Source organism: Arabidopsis thaliana, chromosome 4 (assembly GCF_000001735.4).
Source record: "Arabidopsis thaliana chromosome 4, partial sequence".
In the NCBI taxonomy this organism is placed as follows: Eukaryota; Viridiplantae; Streptophyta; class Magnoliopsida; order Brassicales; family Brassicaceae; genus Arabidopsis; species Arabidopsis thaliana.
In genome coordinates this window covers 7,787,161-7,803,538 of record NC_003075.7, presented here as the reverse complement: position 1 = coordinate 7,803,538, position 16,378 = coordinate 7,787,161, and the positions used below count along the sequence as shown (strand labels likewise).

At 33.8% G+C, this 16,378-nt stretch overlaps 3 protein-coding genes across 6 annotated transcripts; all 3 read left to right on the top strand.

Annotated features, from left to right (window-relative positions):
- The first annotated feature begins 1,287 nt into the window (after positions 1–1,287).
- On the top strand, positions 1,288–6,757 carry HAK5 (high affinity K+ transporter 5). Its single transcript, NM_117416.3, has 9 exons — positions 1,288–1,436; positions 1,932–2,015; positions 2,101–2,323; positions 3,809–4,057; positions 4,395–4,433; positions 4,525–4,785; positions 4,880–4,932; positions 5,035–5,149; positions 5,240–6,757. Exons 1-9 carry the CDS (start codon positions 1,365–1,367, stop codon positions 6,499–6,501), a joined length of 2,358 nt encoding a protein of 785 aa, NP_567404.1. The 5' UTR covers positions 1,288–1,364; the 3' UTR covers positions 6,502–6,757.
- A 740-nt stretch (positions 6,758–7,497) lies between these two features.
- Positions 7,498–11,523, top strand: ATCSLA15 (Nucleotide-diphospho-sugar transferases superfamily protein). 3 transcript variants are annotated; one of them, NM_117415.3, is made up of 10 exons: positions 7,498–7,780; positions 7,912–8,217; positions 8,526–8,624; positions 8,766–9,018; positions 9,320–9,430; positions 9,502–9,638; positions 9,858–9,971; positions 10,311–10,510; positions 10,591–10,770; positions 11,173–11,523. In NM_117415.3, exons 1-10 carry the CDS (start codon positions 7,715–7,717, stop codon positions 11,318–11,320), a joined length of 1,614 nt encoding a protein of 537 aa, NP_193077.2. In that variant the 5' UTR covers positions 7,498–7,714; the 3' UTR covers positions 11,321–11,523. The 3 variants fall into 3 exon arrangements, with proteins under 3 accessions (NP_193077.2, NP_001329703.1, NP_001329704.1); NM_001340860.1 differs by having other exon boundaries at positions 9,858–10,510; NM_001340861.1 differs by having other exon boundaries at positions 8,526–9,018.
- A 723-nt stretch (positions 11,524–12,246) lies between these two features.
- On the top strand, positions 12,247–15,917 carry AT4G13400 (2-oxoglutarate (2OG) and Fe(II)-dependent oxygenase superfamily protein). Of its 2 annotated transcripts, NM_117414.4 has the most exons (14): positions 12,247–12,458; positions 12,537–12,614; positions 12,796–12,845; positions 12,940–12,993; positions 13,075–13,127; positions 13,378–13,450; positions 13,692–13,753; positions 13,997–14,065; positions 14,457–14,562; positions 14,727–14,794; positions 14,939–15,039; positions 15,203–15,298; positions 15,398–15,465; positions 15,591–15,912. In NM_117414.4, the coding sequence occupies exons 1-14, from the start codon at positions 12,390–12,392 to the stop codon at positions 15,715–15,717; spliced, it is 1,074 nt and encodes a 357-aa protein (NP_193076.3). In that variant the 5' UTR covers positions 12,247–12,389; the 3' UTR covers positions 15,718–15,912. The 2 variants fall into 2 exon arrangements, with proteins under 2 accessions (NP_193076.3, NP_001328640.1); NM_001340859.1 differs by having other exon boundaries at positions 12,252–12,458; positions 15,398–15,917.
- Positions 15,918–16,378: the final 461 nt, after the last annotated feature.

Here is a 16,378-nt window from a genome sequence, read left to right as displayed (position 1 = left end):
GAGGAGCCATTGACTCGAGAAAAGAGTCGATAGAGATGTTTGAAGAGTGACTATTTGCAAGAGACAATAGAATAGACGATGCAAAACAATCGACTCATTAGCCGCAAGTAGAACAAGATTAGCTAATTGGTACAAAATCGACGAAACAAGTCTATCAATACAAAGCGAGTACAATAAAAACCCAAATAATATATTTTTCTCAAATAAAATTATATGATCTTTTGTTATTTTTGTTTTTTTTCTTTTGTTTAAAAAACATAAAAAAATAGAGTATTTTACATCATTTATTTAATACGTAAAAATATTGGATATGTATGAACCCTCTCATAAAGCATACATTATTTTATTTTAAATTAAGTAAAAACTCACTAATGCACACAATGACAAAAACTCATCTAATTGTTTGAATGGTGACCTAAATACGGTTGATGAAGGTCCAGAAAGAACCCGCACCGGTATGACCAGCACATGTAGCCGTTCACAGACATATTTGAATGTCTTGAATTTCAAATACTTAAACCACATATCCAGACTTTGATGGTCCATTCTATGTTTTAACTGGTAGAATTTTCCACCAACTCGTCATGTTACCCAATCGTCCTGTATTTGTTTGAGAATGTTGTGTAATTATTTTCAAAATTCAAATTATCCGTTATCCACCCTTACCAATATTGTTTTGTCCAGATATCTTAAATAGACAATCCTATCGAAAACTTATAGTCAATTGCAGACTAATGTTTTGGAAATATTCAGGATACATTTTTATTTTTGAGAAATACTCTAAAATATCAAACTATTAAGTTTTTGTTTCAAAAGTACCATCATTAGTTTACTTTGCCCATAATACCAAACTTTTTTGTATAAAAATATTTGTTCAACCAAAATGAATTACAATTAAAAGAGAGTTTTTACTTCATTTTAATCTAAATACTGTAGACTAACCTTTAGAATTCTTCAGGATATCTACTTCATAAATCTATTAGTTTTGTAATCATTCTCAGACTATACGTCGGAAAAAAGATTCGGAAGATGTTCTACGTACTAACCAATGAATATTCCTACTCTTTAGCTAGTTCATTAATTTCCCAAAACATTTAGCATTGAAATTGTATGTAGATTGAATAGTTTAAAAGTTTCAACAGCCGGCAATACGTGTTTGAGACGCGTCCCTACCACATTAAAAAACTCTATTCCACAAACTTGTTGAGTTTTTTGGTTGTTTGTTTAACCACAAGTCAGCTTACTATTACGCCTATAAAAGCCACTGGCAAAAGAAGAGTTAAAAACGCATCTAATTAGCCCATCTCTCTCAATTGTCACAATATCACAACACAAAAAAAAAAAAAAAAAAAACACAGCAAAAAATGGATGGTGAGGAACATCAAATAGATGGTGATGAAGTTAATAACCATGAGAACAAGTTGAATGAAAAAAAGGTATGACTTAGTTTTAATCCATTTTTCAGATATTATCGCTAATCTTTCTTCAATTCTATCTACTTCTAAAAGTTAATATTGTGCATATTTAAGTAAAATAACATGTATTTAATTTAGTTCTATTTTATTTTTTTTGTGATTAATTTTTATATAGAGTTCAAAAGAGTCAATCTTTAGGAAAATTGTTTACTTAAGTTCTATTATTTTTTCTTTTTCGAAAGAGGTATTAGTCGAGTTACAAATATAAGTTATTTTCTTGCTACTTAGAAAAAATCAGTAGCCGCCAGCTTGGAAACACATTTAGATGTCATGAATCATGATAATATACAAAAGAGTGAATGAAGTAGTTATTGTAGTAATACTAGATTGGAAAGTGTACTTATCATTCTCAACCATATGTTTGTACAAATTATTGTGTTTATATAGTCATTAAAGTCACATTTCTGAAAACTTTTTTTTGTTGTTGTTGTGGTTGAATATTTGGTTATTTATCAGAAATCATGGGGAAAACTATATCGACCCGACTCTTTCATCATAGAGGCCGGACAAACTCCAACAAATACCGGGCGTCGCTCATTGGTGTGTATCTAAATCTCTCTTGTTTGATAAGAAGATGATCATTAATATAAGATTTGGTGATCGTGAATAATGATGTGTGAAATAGATGAGCTGGAGAACAACGATGAGTTTGGCATTTCAGAGCCTAGGAGTGGTGTATGGAGATATCGGGACATCGCCATTATATGTGTATGCAAGTACTTTCACTGATGGCATCAATGACAAAGATGATGTCGTTGGTGTTCTCTCGCTCATAATCTACACTATTACTCTCGTAGCGCTCCTCAAATACGTTTTCATTGTTCTTCAGGCTAACGATAACGGTGAAGGTACCCTTTTTTTGCTTTTGATCTTTATTTGTTTGTTTATATAAATAATATAATTCGTGTATTAAAAGAAAATGAACAAACAACCTCACTTATTTCCTAAGTAATGAGTCAATTATGAACAAGGGTTGATGGAATAATTAAATTGTAGACTTATCATATACTAGCATTAAAATTGATGAAAATGTATTATAGAAATGCTATAACTTAAAGCAAACAAGAGAAATACACACAAGATGGTCGCCCTTCTTTTGGATCCACATTAGAATTTATTAGATCTATGATGAAGTTCTTTTTTTTTAATGTTTTATTTTTGTCTTTTCGTATAGCTACATTAATTAATAAACGTAGTTATTACTGTTGACTTTTTATTATGTGACGCACGTCCTCCCGAAGAACAATTTTGTACGATGTCGCATGTTGATTGTTGATCATTTTATATAAATCGCATCATTTGATATCGAGTGACGCGATTCACGTGGTCCAATAAACGTAAAAACAAGTCTTGAGTCCTTAAAAGTACACTCCATGGCTCTGAGCCTCTGACTGGTTACATTAATAGAAGAAAAAAAGTTGAGAAAGTGAGAAGTTTATTTTATCTAATATTAAGAAGAACAAGTTTTCTTCAAAAAGAAAAAATTCTTTGATAAAAATAATAAAACTTGTGGGTCCAGAAAAAGTTAGAAGAAATTTTGTTTGTCTACAAAATGCACAAGTCAGAGTTATAGTCTTTTTTTTTCTTTGATATTATAGTATTTTTCATTAGTAATCATGGCAAAGTTATTCATACATAACCATATAAATGATTGCAATATGATTCATTTATTTTGTTTGTGAACAACTACTGGAAAGCCTTTTATATATATATATATATATATATATATATATATAAACTTAATTACTGGATATTTCAGTAATTAAGATATATCAATGTTTAGGTATGATTTTAAAACATTCAACATATATATGTGGTATAACTAAATATGAAATAATTTAATTATGTAAACATAGCTTTTTGTCACTTTGATTCTTATATCAGATTGTTTCTATGATTTGAAATATTAAAAATCAAAGGATTTATTTTGTATTTTATATTATATTTAAAAGTTTCAACCATAATAATAAAATTCTCAATTTATATTTTTAATAAACTTTGAAGTGTTATTATTTTATATATATGTTTAAAATACTATAACTATGAGATTGATCTGGTGATATATTTTCGTATGGAAAAGAGTTGTCATATCCATGTAGTGTTTATGAAAGGTCCAATGACAAATATAAAAAGTTGGCATAAAAGAGACTGAAGATTTAATTAAATGAAAATTTGTTTAAAGATATGTAGTTCATTGTGTGTAAACAAACCAATAAAACTTATTACCCCGAAAAATAACATACATGTTTGTTTTTTGTTGATTAATTAATTAGAAAAGTTACTTTTTTGTCAAGGAATTAGAAAAGTTACTTATGTACAATATTTAAACGCAGGAGGAACATTTGCATTGTACTCACTGATATGTCGGTATGCGAAAATGGGACTAATTCCAAACCAAGAACCAGAAGATGTAGAACTCTCCAACTATACACTTGAACTTCCAACCACACAGCTCAGAAGAGCCCATATGATCAAAGAGAAGCTCGAGAACTCTAAATTCGCTAAGATCATTCTCTTCCTAGTCACTATTATGGGAACTTCCATGGTCATTGGTGATGGAATCCTTACTCCTTCCATCTCAGGTAACTAACCAATCATCTTAAAAATACTATAGACCTTGAGGTATTACCAGGGGTTGTCACAAATTAACTTATTATTTGTAGACATTGTGAAAGTTTTTGTTATAATGGTATATTTGATGTGTTAGACTTTTTCTTTTTCAGAATTATAGACTTAAATTTATATGCATATTTAAACTTTTAAATTGGGACTCTGTTCAAGTGTTACAATTGCACATGCTAAAAGACAGTCATAGGTCCAAACAATTTTCTAGCTGAACTTCTCTCTAGAAACATTTGTATTTGATAACATTCGAACTAACAAATTTGTTGTTGTTTTGTTTCATTTTATTTGGTCCAGTACTTTCAGCAGTAAGTGGAATCAAATCTCTCGGCCAAAGTAAACTCAACAAATTCAAACTAATTTAATATATGCAACAATGTAACGTACGTAAACATAATCTAATGGCATTTGATTGCTAAATGTGCAGACACGGTGGTGGGTGTTTCGGTTGCAATCTTGATTGTTCTATTCGCATTTCAGCGGTTTGGCACCGATAAAGTTGGATTCTCATTCGCCCCGATCATCCTCGTATGGTTCACATTTCTGATCGGAATTGGTCTCTTTAATCTGTTCAAGCATGACATTACCGTCTTAAAGGCACTTAATCCACTCTATATCATTTACTACTTTAGAAGAACTGGTAGACAGGGTTGGATTTCCCTCGGAGGTGTTTTCCTCTGCATCACTGGTGAGAGGCCACATATATTCCATAAACATTTTTTTGTGTGTGTCTTAATTATCAAATTTACTTTTTATGATTGAAATGTAATTTGTTGAACTAGGGACGGAGGCAATGTTTGCTGATCTAGGTCACTTCAGTGTTCGAGCTGTACAGGTTATATTTTTTACATTCCCTAGAGTAGATTAAACACACACACATATAAATAATTTTATTATTAATTCACTAACACAATTTTGCAAACAATAAATGTCGCAGATTAGTTTCTCATGTGTCGCATATCCTGCTTTAGTAACGATATATTGCGGGCAGGCTGCGTACCTAACTAAACATACTTACAATGTGTCAAATACTTTCTACGACTCAATCCCTGGTTAGTTTAACTCAAGTACTATCATTTCAAAATAAAAATGAAAAAAATGACGTGCAATAATGTGATATAACACATAATGCTTTTTAACAGATCCGTTATACTGGCCAACATTTGTGGTAGCGGTGGCAGCATCAATCATCGCGAGCCAAGCTATGATATCGGGCGCCTTTTCAGTCATCTCGCAATCTCTACGTATGGGTTGTTTCCCTCGAGTGAAGGTGGTTCACACCTCGGCTAAGTACGAGGGACAAGTCTATATCCCGGAGATCAACTACTTGCTCATGCTTGCATGCATCGCTGTTACCCTTGCCTTTAGAACTACTGAGAAGATTGGTCACGCTTATGGGATCGCCGTTGTAACCGTCATGGTCATCACAACCTTAATGGTGACTCTCATAATGTTGGTTATCTGGAAGACCAATATAGTGTGGATTGCTATCTTCTTGGTCGTCTTTGGCTCCATAGAGATGTTATACCTATCTTCGGTCATGTACAAGTTTACAAGCGGTGGGTATTTACCACTTACGATAACGGTCGTTTTGATGGCGATGATGGCGATTTGGCAATATGTTCATGTCCTCAAATACCGGTACGAGCTGAGGGAGAAGATCTCTCGTGAAAATGCTATACAAATGGCTACAAGTCCTGACGTAAACCGGGTTCCAGGGATTGGTCTTTTCTACACGGAGCTTGTTAACGGTATAACTCCATTGTTCTCTCACTATATATCAAATCTTTCGTCCGTCCACTCGGTGTTTGTATTGATATCGATCAAGACACTTCCCGTGAACCGAGTGACGTCATCAGAGCGGTTCTTTTTCCGTTACGTGGGGCCAAAGGATTCCGGGATGTTTAGGTGTGTTGTGAGATATGGTTACAAGGAAGACATTGAGGAGCCTGATGAGTTCGAGCGTCATTTTGTTTATTACTTAAAGGAATTCATTCATCACGAGCACTTCATGTCTGGAGGAGGAGGGGAGGTGGACGAGACGGACAAAGAAGAGGAACCAAATGCTGAGACAACAGTTGTGCCTTCGTCTAATTATGTCCCTTCATCGGGGCGGATCGGGTCCGCCCATTCATCTTCGTCAGACAAGATTAGGTCGGGAAGGGTCGTGCAGGTTCAATCCGTGGAGGATCAAACAGAGTTGGTGGAGAAAGCGAGAGAGAAAGGGATGGTTTATCTAATGGGAGAGACCGAGATTACGGCAGAGAAAGAGTCTTCTTTGTTTAAGAAGTTTATAGTGAACCATGCTTACAATTTCTTGAAGAAGAATTGTCGGGAAGGAGACAAAGCACTTGCGATTCCTAGGTCGAAGCTTCTCAAGGTTGGCATGACCTATGAGTTATAAGATTCTCTATTTCGTCTTTGTGTTTCATCATGGTTTAAAATCATTGTGACCTAAATAAAGTGTCTCCATGTTTAGGGGACCCTTGTTTTTGTTTGTTTGTTGTCATAAATAGTTGGTAAATGTGTAAGTCATTATTACCTTTTTTTTTGTGATTGCCAGTTTGTCGATTTTATTGAAAAATAAAAGTTACAGAAGCCCATATTTTTAATGTAAGAGACTAAGAGTATATGGAACAAAGATGTAGGACTGGTTTATTGTTTTTTTTTTTTTTTGTGTGCCCATATTTTAATGTAAGAGTATATATATATTTTAATAATATTATGTGATATTTTCATCCAATATTTCACTGGTATCTTTTTTTTTTTAAGTAACAGCTTTAACATTTGTCATTTATCTAAATAAATATATATTGTCATTTACCAATGTTTTGTATTGTTTTGGTTAATTATGATGGTTTTGTTCTTGCCATTTCGTGTGGTTCAAGTGAAAACAGCAACACACGCACTTGTACGACAGATAATGCCAACGTTGTGAATCTTTGTTAGTTACTTTAGATATTATACTATTCCCACGTTATATTTTTTATTTTTTCGAAGGGATTTAATTGGTTTCATAGAGCAACTACAAAGTATACAGGATTTTCGAAATAGAAATATTGCATAAGCAAAATATGGTCATATATTGAAGATTTATAGAAGTATAGAACAATAGAAGTGAAATATGATATGATTATTTAAAAATTAAAATATTACAAAAGCCATATTTTTTAAATCGGCCTAGGCCTACACGAATCTAAGGACGACATTGAGATGAGGTATCTAAGGACAAAAATTTGTAGACGTTCCAGGTTCAATTCTATTTCGAACAAAGTCGTGTGTGTGTGGCCACTTTAACTTGAGCTTTAGACTATATATTTTACCCCAGATGAGTTTGCTAAAAAAAACTCATACCAAAGAGTCTTCTCATGAATCTCATCACTATATTAGTCGAATTACCGGCAGCAATAGGTGTCTATATAGGAAAAATAATTTTATATAATGTCTTGGTACACAAGCTTGTTTTTTCTTCTGCATCATTGTTAGTTACTTAGGTATTAGGCTAATTAGTTCCACGTTGTAATATTCTAATAAAAAAAATAGCTATAAAACAAAGAAAGAAAAAGAAAGAAGGCAGTACAACTAAAAAATCAGTCACTGAACAAAAAAGAAAAGACATGTTTTTGCTTCTGAAGCCTCTCCTTTCTCTACACGATTTATCTCTTAACCTCCTCTCGGTAATGGTAAGACATCGTCTTTCTTTCTCTATATCTCTCGCTCTCTGTTTTTTCATTACAATGTATATATAATATATTTCTTACAATTTTTTTTCACTGGGATAACTTTTTATTCTTTTGTCCACCATTATGAGAAGTTCCATGGAGAAACTCTTAAAGCATCCGTGGATGGTGTGGGGATAAACATGAGCACTATGTGGAGAGAAACAAGGAATGTATTCATAGTTCCATTGTTCAAGTGTATAGTGGTTATGTGTTTGATCATCTCGCTCTTAGTTTTCGTTGAGAGTGTTTACATGAACCTTGTAGTACTCTATGTCAAGTTGTTTAACCGAAAACCAGAGAAAGTCTACAAATGGGAGGCAATGCAGGAGGATATGGAGCTTGGTCATCAAAATTATCCGATGGTCCTTGTTCAAATCCCAATGTACAACGAACGAGAGGTTCAAGTTTGATTTTGATCTCTCCCTATCTCTTTATAATATTATTCTTTATATATATAATTGACAAGTCAAGTTAATAACAACATATAACTTGTACACAATTACTAAAAGAAAACCCACACGTGATCATAATGTTCCTTTCATACTTCCGTCTTTTAGTGCAAATAACACTGGTCACTCCACAGTAGCTGTTGTCTCATATGTCAACTAGCATATAAGTTGTTTCTTTGATTTTTCAAACTTCTTAAATGTGTGAGAGCTACTTAATATTACGTTGTTATACTAACATAATAGTTTTGACTCGGCAGGTCTTTGAATTATCTATAGGTGCTGCGTGCAGACTAACATGGCCATCGGACCGTCTAATTGTTCAAGTTTTAGATGATTCCACCGATCCAGCAATCATGGTCCGTTCTTAATAAACTCTCAATGGACAGAGTTCGCTAATAAAACTTAATTTAAAATAAGAAACATACCAATAACATGACTTATGACATTGCTGAACATTATTGAGTTGATTTTATACATAATTAGTAATTAAATTTCAGGAACTGGTGAGCATGGAATGTACAAAATGGGCATCAAAAGACATAAATATAAATTATGAGAGGCGAGAGAACAGAAATGGCTACAAGGCTGGAGCTCTTAAGCACGGCATGAGGCACAGTTACGTCAAGCAGTGCCAATATCTTGCCATCTTTGATGCTGATTTCCAGCCCGAGCCCGATTACCTCCAACGCGCTATCCCCTTTCTTATCCACAACCCTGAGGTCGCTCTTGTCCAAGCTCGATGGAGATTTGGTATGTACATATATATATATAACTACTACATAAAAACTTCTAGGGTATTTAAACCAAATCTCGAGTGGTAATAAATAGATAATTTCATGTCCATTATTTAAAATGTTAGATTCAACTCCATTTCCGATTTGTAACATTCTAAAAATAATTGATAATGAAAGTAACAAAATGGCAAATGATCAACCAATCAAGTATATAGAAGATATTTAGTTAACTAGCTATGCTCCTTGCACATTAAATAGTTTTGAGATAAAAACTTAATGTGAATGTGGTTCGTCATATATATGATTCGGTCATGCAGTAAACGCTAACACATGCTTAATGACGAGGATGCAAGAGATGTCTCTGAACTACCATTTCATGGCAGAGCAACAATCTGGATCCACAAGACATGCTTTCTTTGGCTTTAATGGTAAATAAAGCATTACATTAATTAACAAAAGATTAAAAATTCATATTATGGGATTTTATGTATATATGCAGGAACTGCGGGAGTATGGAGAATGGTGGCGATGGAAGAAGCTGGAGGATGGAAGGACCGGACGACGGTAGAGGACATGGACTTGGCCGTTCGTGTTGGTCTTCTCGGTTGGAAATTTATCTTCGTCAATGACCTCGAGGTAATTTTAGTCCTTTTCTTTTAATTTGTAATTTATATGGATTTCTTGTTGTATAAGTTAACATATAATAAACAAATTAGTTTCGATTTCTAGTGTTTCTTTTTTGGTAAAATGTAACGGCAAAGGCTAACCACAACCATATATTATGTGCATTTGCATGTGGCTATCTAAATACAAATGCTTATAATCATTGTAAAACAAGAATAATTGTGGTTGTAGGTTAAAAGCGAGCTACCAAGCCAATTTAAGGCCTTTCGATTCCAACAGCATCGGTGGTCTTGTGGTCCAGCCAATCTTATTAGGAAAATGACGATGGAAATTATTCACAATAAGGTCTTTTTACCATTTACTATATTTCATTTTCAGACACACATTTCCCACGTGCCAACTACATTTTTGTTTGGCTCATCCTTAGCGACAATTTTAAGAGGGGCAAGTTTCTAACCATTGGCAACCAAACAAAATACATAACGACATTTGTTTTTGGCTCATTTATCAATAACTACCTTGAAAAAAATCTTATAAATCACTTATAATTAACTCATATTAATCCAGAATTCAGGTTGGTTGAACCAAGTGACATTGAAATTTTATTTTATATCTAAACGCACATAAGATGCGTATGATATATATATAGTAACCATAAACTAATTAAAAACTTATGATAAGCAGAGAGTGAAGATTTGGAAGAAGTTTTACGTGATCTACAGCTTCTTTTTCCTACGGAAGATCGTAGTCCACTTCTTCACTTATTTCTTTTACTGTGTCATTCTTCCTACAAGTGTCTTCCTTCCCGAAGTAAATATACCGAACTGGTCAACTATATATGTTCCTTCTGTCATCACCCTCTTGAGTGCCATTGCCACTCCAAGGTTAGTACTATACATCCTATAACGACCTCATTTATTCACTCTATATATTACCTTACTTACATTTTTACTATTATTGGCAGATCATTCTACCTCGTGATTTTTTGGGTCTTATTCGAAAATGTAATGGCTATGCACCGGACCAAGGGAACTTTGATTGGCTTATTTGAAGGAGGAAGAGTCAATGAATGGGTTGTCACAGAGAAATTAGGAGATACTCTTAACACTAAGCTACTTCCCCAGAATGGACGACTTCCGAAAAGGTAAATTAATCAAATTAAACGAAAGAAAGAAAATTGAAACATCTTTGACAAAAAAAAAAAAAGTGAAAAAAAAAATTGAAACATTTGAAAAGAAAGAATATCAATTACTTAACATAAAATTTGACGTAATCCGGACTTAGAAGACTCAAACTAGTTAATAGCATTTGTTATTTGTTAAATTTTAAATTCTTAAAATGATATTTGTTTTTTAATCTATTTTACATTATTCAAAATATATATTTGTGATTATTCAGTCATGTGTTATGAACTTCTGATATAGTGATATATTCGCAATAGACTAGCAAAACTCTTTTTTTTTTTGTGTGTAAAAAGGTTAGAATGAGGGATAAATAAAACAATATTTCTGGATACTAATGAGTGAAAGAAAATGTTTTGTTGCAGAGTAAATTTGAAGGAGATGATGATGGGTATATACATATTATGTTGTGCTTGCTACGACTTTGCATTTGGAAATGCATTTTTATATTTGTATCTCTTCATGCAAGCCACTGCTTTTCTCATCTCCGGAGTTGGCTTTGTTGGAACTTAACACGACGACTTATATGAAAATCTTCTATTTGTAATCAAGTATATGTGCAATAAACATACCCATGTGAATCCATTTGTTTAGCATGATGTAATTTGATATGTATAAGTGCTTTGTCCGAATACATTATTTGTTAGTCCAGATATTATTGTTATGGGTAGGTTGTTTGACAACATATATTTAGTTGTCTGACTCATTATATGTTGAGGTGTTGATATGCACAAAACAATGGATTTAAGTCTTTGTATCACTTAGGGGAAATAGGAGAGGAAAACTTGCCACATATGATTACTGATATTGAAGATCAAAAAAAACAAAACTTAAGAAAGGTTATTGTTTCCTTTTTTGATTTATCAGTTTTTTGTTTTGTAAATCTAACTATTTCTCTATTTTCTAATCTTCTTTACATTTTGAGAATGATAATTAAACTTAATCATGGGTTTCTTTACTGGTGCTGGCCTTCTTTTCAATTATTTCTTTGGTTTTAATATCATTCTCAGCGAATCATGTAGGTTTAGGGACTAATGGATATTCCCTGTAAATAAAGTTTCCGGATGACTAATGTAAATTATTATTTACTTGGGTGATCACCTTGAGTAATTCAGTTTAAGTTTTATGGTCTTCACTCTTAAGCTCAATTCGTCTCTATATTCATTTACTCTTGTCTTTTATCATACACTCATAGGTTTAAGGTCTTGTTTTGAGGATGATGTCTTTGTAGACAAGAAGAAGCAGAATATTGTTAAGACTTATCACTTACTTAAGACTCTTGTAAAACTCTTGAAGTCTCCTTAATTTCACTTTTGGAAAATGGTGATGTGACAAGCTGGAGATACGACGTGGCAAATTGGAAAGCTGATGTGTAATATTTTTGATTGGAATAATATTGTTTTTTTGGTTAAAAATAAAACCTACCTGTAAAGTAAGAAAGCAAACTAAAATAAATAAAAATAGTCAATTGCTTCCAGTTCTAAGAACTCCGGTCTGCCGCCGATTTCGTTTCTCTTTCACCGGTTCTCGCCTACCGACGTCTTCCTTCCATTCTTTCTCTCATCTGATAACCAACCTCCACATGTCTCTCTCGTCGGACTCCACCGTTCCTACTGTTTCCACGGTCACCATATCCTACTCAGAGCTCAAGGTCAGATTGAGCCAAGTCCTTCTTCTTATTTGTCTTCTCTGTGTTCTGTTTCGTCTTCTAAACTCTTCCTTATTACAGGAGAGCAACATAGATTTGTCTGCAAGGATTGAAGAAGGATTTGGACCTAATGGACTTGGAATCCTCTCTGTTAAAGATGTATGAATCACTTCCTTTAACCAAAAAGTTTGTTGCTTTGTTCTTAATCTGTCAAATATGTATTAAAGTACATAACTTTATTGTAAATTTGATATTATATAGTTCTTTTCTCATCAAGATTTATGAAAGTTGTCACCTTTATGTGTTTGGGAATAAAGATTTCGACTTTTTGTGTTTTTAGGTTCCTGGATATTCTGCTTTAAGACAGAATCTACTTCAGCTTGCACCTAGGTAAATGATCTTTAGGTATAGCTGATTGATTCAGTTGATAGATTTGATTTTTTTTCAATATGGTTCTCAAGGATTGTTTGATTCCTATGTAAAGGTTAGCTGGTCTTCCTGAAGAGGTGAAGAGGGAGCTTGAAGATCCTCATAGTAGGTGAAAATACGATTCTTTGTTACTTATGATCTTCTTTTTTCATTTTCAAATTCTTACTCTTTTGCTTTGTTTCTTTCTTAGGTATAATTTTGGTTGGAGTCATGGCAAGGAGAAACTTGAATCCGGGAAGCTTGGTGAGCTTATGTAGACTTTGTTTTATTGCTGTAGTGTTGCTTCAGAATTGAAACAAGATTTCATAGTTGGCTAAATAAAGCTTTTCTTTTAACATCTTGTTTGGCTTGGTTACTTATTACTAGATAACTTACATGGACTTATTGAACTATACCATGAAGTTTAAATGTATTTTTTGTGTAGGACTGTATCATATCTCTTGCCTGCTCTGATGAAAGTACTAAATTGAAAGTTCTGGTGTTGTTTGTGCAGACATGCTGAAGGGTTCTTACTATGCTAATCCTCTACAAGATGTACCTACGAGTAATTCATATGAAATACAGCGGTAAGTAATACCAATACCTTTTTTTTGTTTGTTTGTTAAGTCTTTGGCTTATGTAGCATTCTTGTAATGTGTTGAAATATTGACGGCGTAACTGAATTCTTGTATTTCCCAGATACTCTAGTGTAGGTTACTTCGAAATACGGTGTTACGTTTATATGTGTTCTGGTCTGCGTTAAGTGTAACAGACTGCTTCTCTTCTCTATATTCGTTATTTCACCTTCATATTTGTTTCACGATGTAGGTATCCATCGTATTGTGGATCAAATATATGGCCAAGGAATTCTTTACCGGAACTTGAAGGAGGTAACTAGGTGATACTTGCTTTACTTTTGGATGTTGTTAGTTTTCCTAGTCGGATATAATTTGTTGGTGTCTCACCTTTGAGAATAAATACAAGGATCGCATGACTTCCTACTTAAAAGTGCCATAGAATTTGACAATTTCTGGTATCTGCTTGCGTTTGCTACCCTAGCTTTTTTCGTGATGCCCTCTTATTTACAATTTTTCCTCCAGTTTATAACTGAGTATTACTTTTATACATTACAGCTTTCAAAGCTCTTGGTAAACTGATGTTCGAAGTTGGGCTAATGGTAGCTTACCACTGTGATCAATATGGTAAGTAGTTTCATTGCTGTTCGTGAATTTATCTTTGAACATCCTTGATTAGGTGTCCTTAAGATGCTTGCAAAGATAGTTTTGGAATCGAGTGTAAGAAAGCATGATGCACATAGCACATTCGCAGGGATACTATGTGGCTATATGTAGAGTAGCCTAATTATTACTCTTAAAATGACGAATAGTTAGTTTTCTTACTCTCTGAAACCAGTCTCTTTGTTGGATGCTTGCATGGTCTGTGGAGTTTGCATTACCGATGAAGTGTATCAACATGAATCTGGCTATTACTGTTTATTCTCTTTGATCGGACACAAAATGTCATGGTGCTAGAAAATTTAATGGATACATCATTGTCTATTTTCTAAAGCCCTTAACAACCCATGATTTGCAGTGTCAAAGGGTATAAAACAACATGAAAAGCAAAATCTTGAAAAGATACTACTTGGCTCTCGGTGTCACAAAGGACGGCTGCTTTATTATTTCCCTGCACAAGAGAGGTAAAATTAGATGCCGGCCCTTCACAAGCTCTTACTCTGCTTATTTACTTTGTAGTTCAGTCCCTAGCGGCTAATACTTGTTGAACACATGTTAGATATGCTTCTTTAATAGTAGAACTTTCATTTGGGATTGCCTGATATATTGACATATTGTCTTCCATCAGCTCTACGCATGACAACGATTCCATCTCATCTTGGTGTGGATGGCATACAGACCATGGTTCACTCACAGGTGTCCAGTTTTCTTCTCTCTTGCTTTCCTGAGTTGTTGTTGTTCACTTAAAGTTTAGTTGGCTCCTTTTGTTTTGATGGTATGCAAATACATTTAGCGTCTGTGATATGCTGATTAAGTGTATCTTTGTATGTATATCCACAGGTCTTACTCGAGCAATATTTTCTAGAGATTCAGTTGAAGTACCTTGCCCAGATCCTGCTTCTGGCTTATACATACAAACACGATCAGGTCAGATCGTTAAGGTACTGTACTGATCCTTCCTGATGACTGTGCATAGTATGTATAAATGGATCCTATTTGATACCTAACAGTGAAACCAAATTTATTCTGTTATGAATACTTTGTCCAGTCTGCTTTGCTTATGAATAATTTTCTTATGAATTGCTTCCTTTGCATTTTGATTAGGTTGTGTATGGGGAAGATGAAATAGCATACCAAATAGGCGAGACAACATCAATTCTGTCTAGTGGTTATCTTTGTGCTACACCTCATTGTGTTCGGGTAATATTCTTCATACCTTCGCGGATGGTTACATTCTATTGTACTTAGTTTCGGAACTTTGCACCAACACAACCTATAATTTCTTGTTTTTGTGTTCAGGCGCCACAAGGAGAAGAGGCGCGTGGTCTAGAGCGATCGACATTCGCGTTGTTCATGCAACCTGACTGGTATTATTCTGAAACTAAGATAAGTAGATAACTTTTGAAATGATGATAACATTGATAAATTTGTGACGATTTTTTCGTTATACAAAAGTTAATAGCAACGAAAAATGTGAATGTGGTTGTTTTAGGGACCAGAAGCTTACATTCCCAAAAGAAGTTACAATACATGAAGAGTTATGTCTCTCTGATGAAGTCTTGACGTTTGGAGAATATACAGAGAAACTGCTCAACAAATACTATGATACAAAACCTTAGTAGCCTTTTAAGTTATATGTGTAAATGACGATTCCATTGGTGTAAGAAAAATCTCACCAAATTAGTACGTTAGAAGTGAAATTTGGTTTCAGTTTAAACCATATAGAAATTACAGAAGTACAATTATTGGTTTGGATTCTGTTCCATGTACATTACAATGAATTTGGTTCAATGTTATGGGAGAACATACAAATACTACAATGAATATAATCTAGGGGAAAAAACAAAGAACGTATAAAGCCAAAACATTTTTTTTGTCTTATTGTTAAAGACAGCTTTAAAGTGGGCTCTTTGCTTCTCCGAATACTATATAGTTCGGTATGAATTTGGGTTGGACCGGTTGGTTATGAGGTTTGGAATCCGGTTTAGTGGATAGGTTAATTTGTAGTCAAATGGAGACGTCGCTTTCGAGTCCTCATGGACGACTGGATAAGGTAGGACAAAAGTTAGTACTACGTTCAGACAATAGTTTAAGAGACCGACGTGGCAACACGGCTACACGCTTTGAACTCTCTAGTGGCCTTTCGCAGTTCCTAGTAGTTTTTTTGTCAGAATCTTTTCTAGTTCTATTTTTATCACTTCGCTTAGAAGGAAACCATAACCATAAATATGAAGAAAATACAAAAAAAAGACACTGAATATGTCTCTTGTGATATTATTT

Excerpts from the sequence above, each read along its gene's own strand:
- HAK5 (NM_117416.3), top strand. The coding sequence starts at position 1,365 with ATGGATGGTGAGGAACATCAAATAGATGGTGATGAAGTTAATAACCAT. Across the intron at positions 4,786-4,879 it reads TGTTTTCCTCTGCATCACTG|GGACGGAGGCAATGTTTGCT; the intron begins GTGAGAGGCCAC and ends TTGTTGAACTAG. Across the intron at positions 5,150-5,239 it reads TTTCTACGACTCAATCCCTG|ATCCGTTATACTGGCCAACA; the intron begins GTTAGTTTAACT and ends GCTTTTTAACAG.
- ATCSLA15 (NM_117415.3), top strand. The coding sequence starts at position 7,715 with ATGTTTTTGCTTCTGAAGCCTCTCCTTTCTCTACACGATTTATCTCTT. Across the intron at positions 7,781-7,911 it reads TTAACCTCCTCTCGGTAATG|TTCCATGGAGAAACTCTTAA; the intron begins GTAAGACATCGT and ends CATTATGAGAAG. Across the intron at positions 9,639-9,857 it reads TCTTCGTCAATGACCTCGAG|GTTAAAAGCGAGCTACCAAG; the intron begins GTAATTTTAGTC and ends TTGTGGTTGTAG.
- AT4G13400 (NM_117414.4), top strand. The coding sequence starts at position 12,390 with ATGTCTCTCTCGTCGGACTCCACCGTTCCTACTGTTTCCACGGTCACC. Across the intron at positions 13,754-13,996 it reads TTTACCGGAACTTGAAGGAG|CTTTCAAAGCTCTTGGTAAA; the intron begins GTAACTAGGTGA and ends TATACATTACAG. Across the intron at positions 14,066-14,456 it reads TTACCACTGTGATCAATATG|TGTCAAAGGGTATAAAACAA; the intron begins GTAAGTAGTTTC and ends CATGATTTGCAG.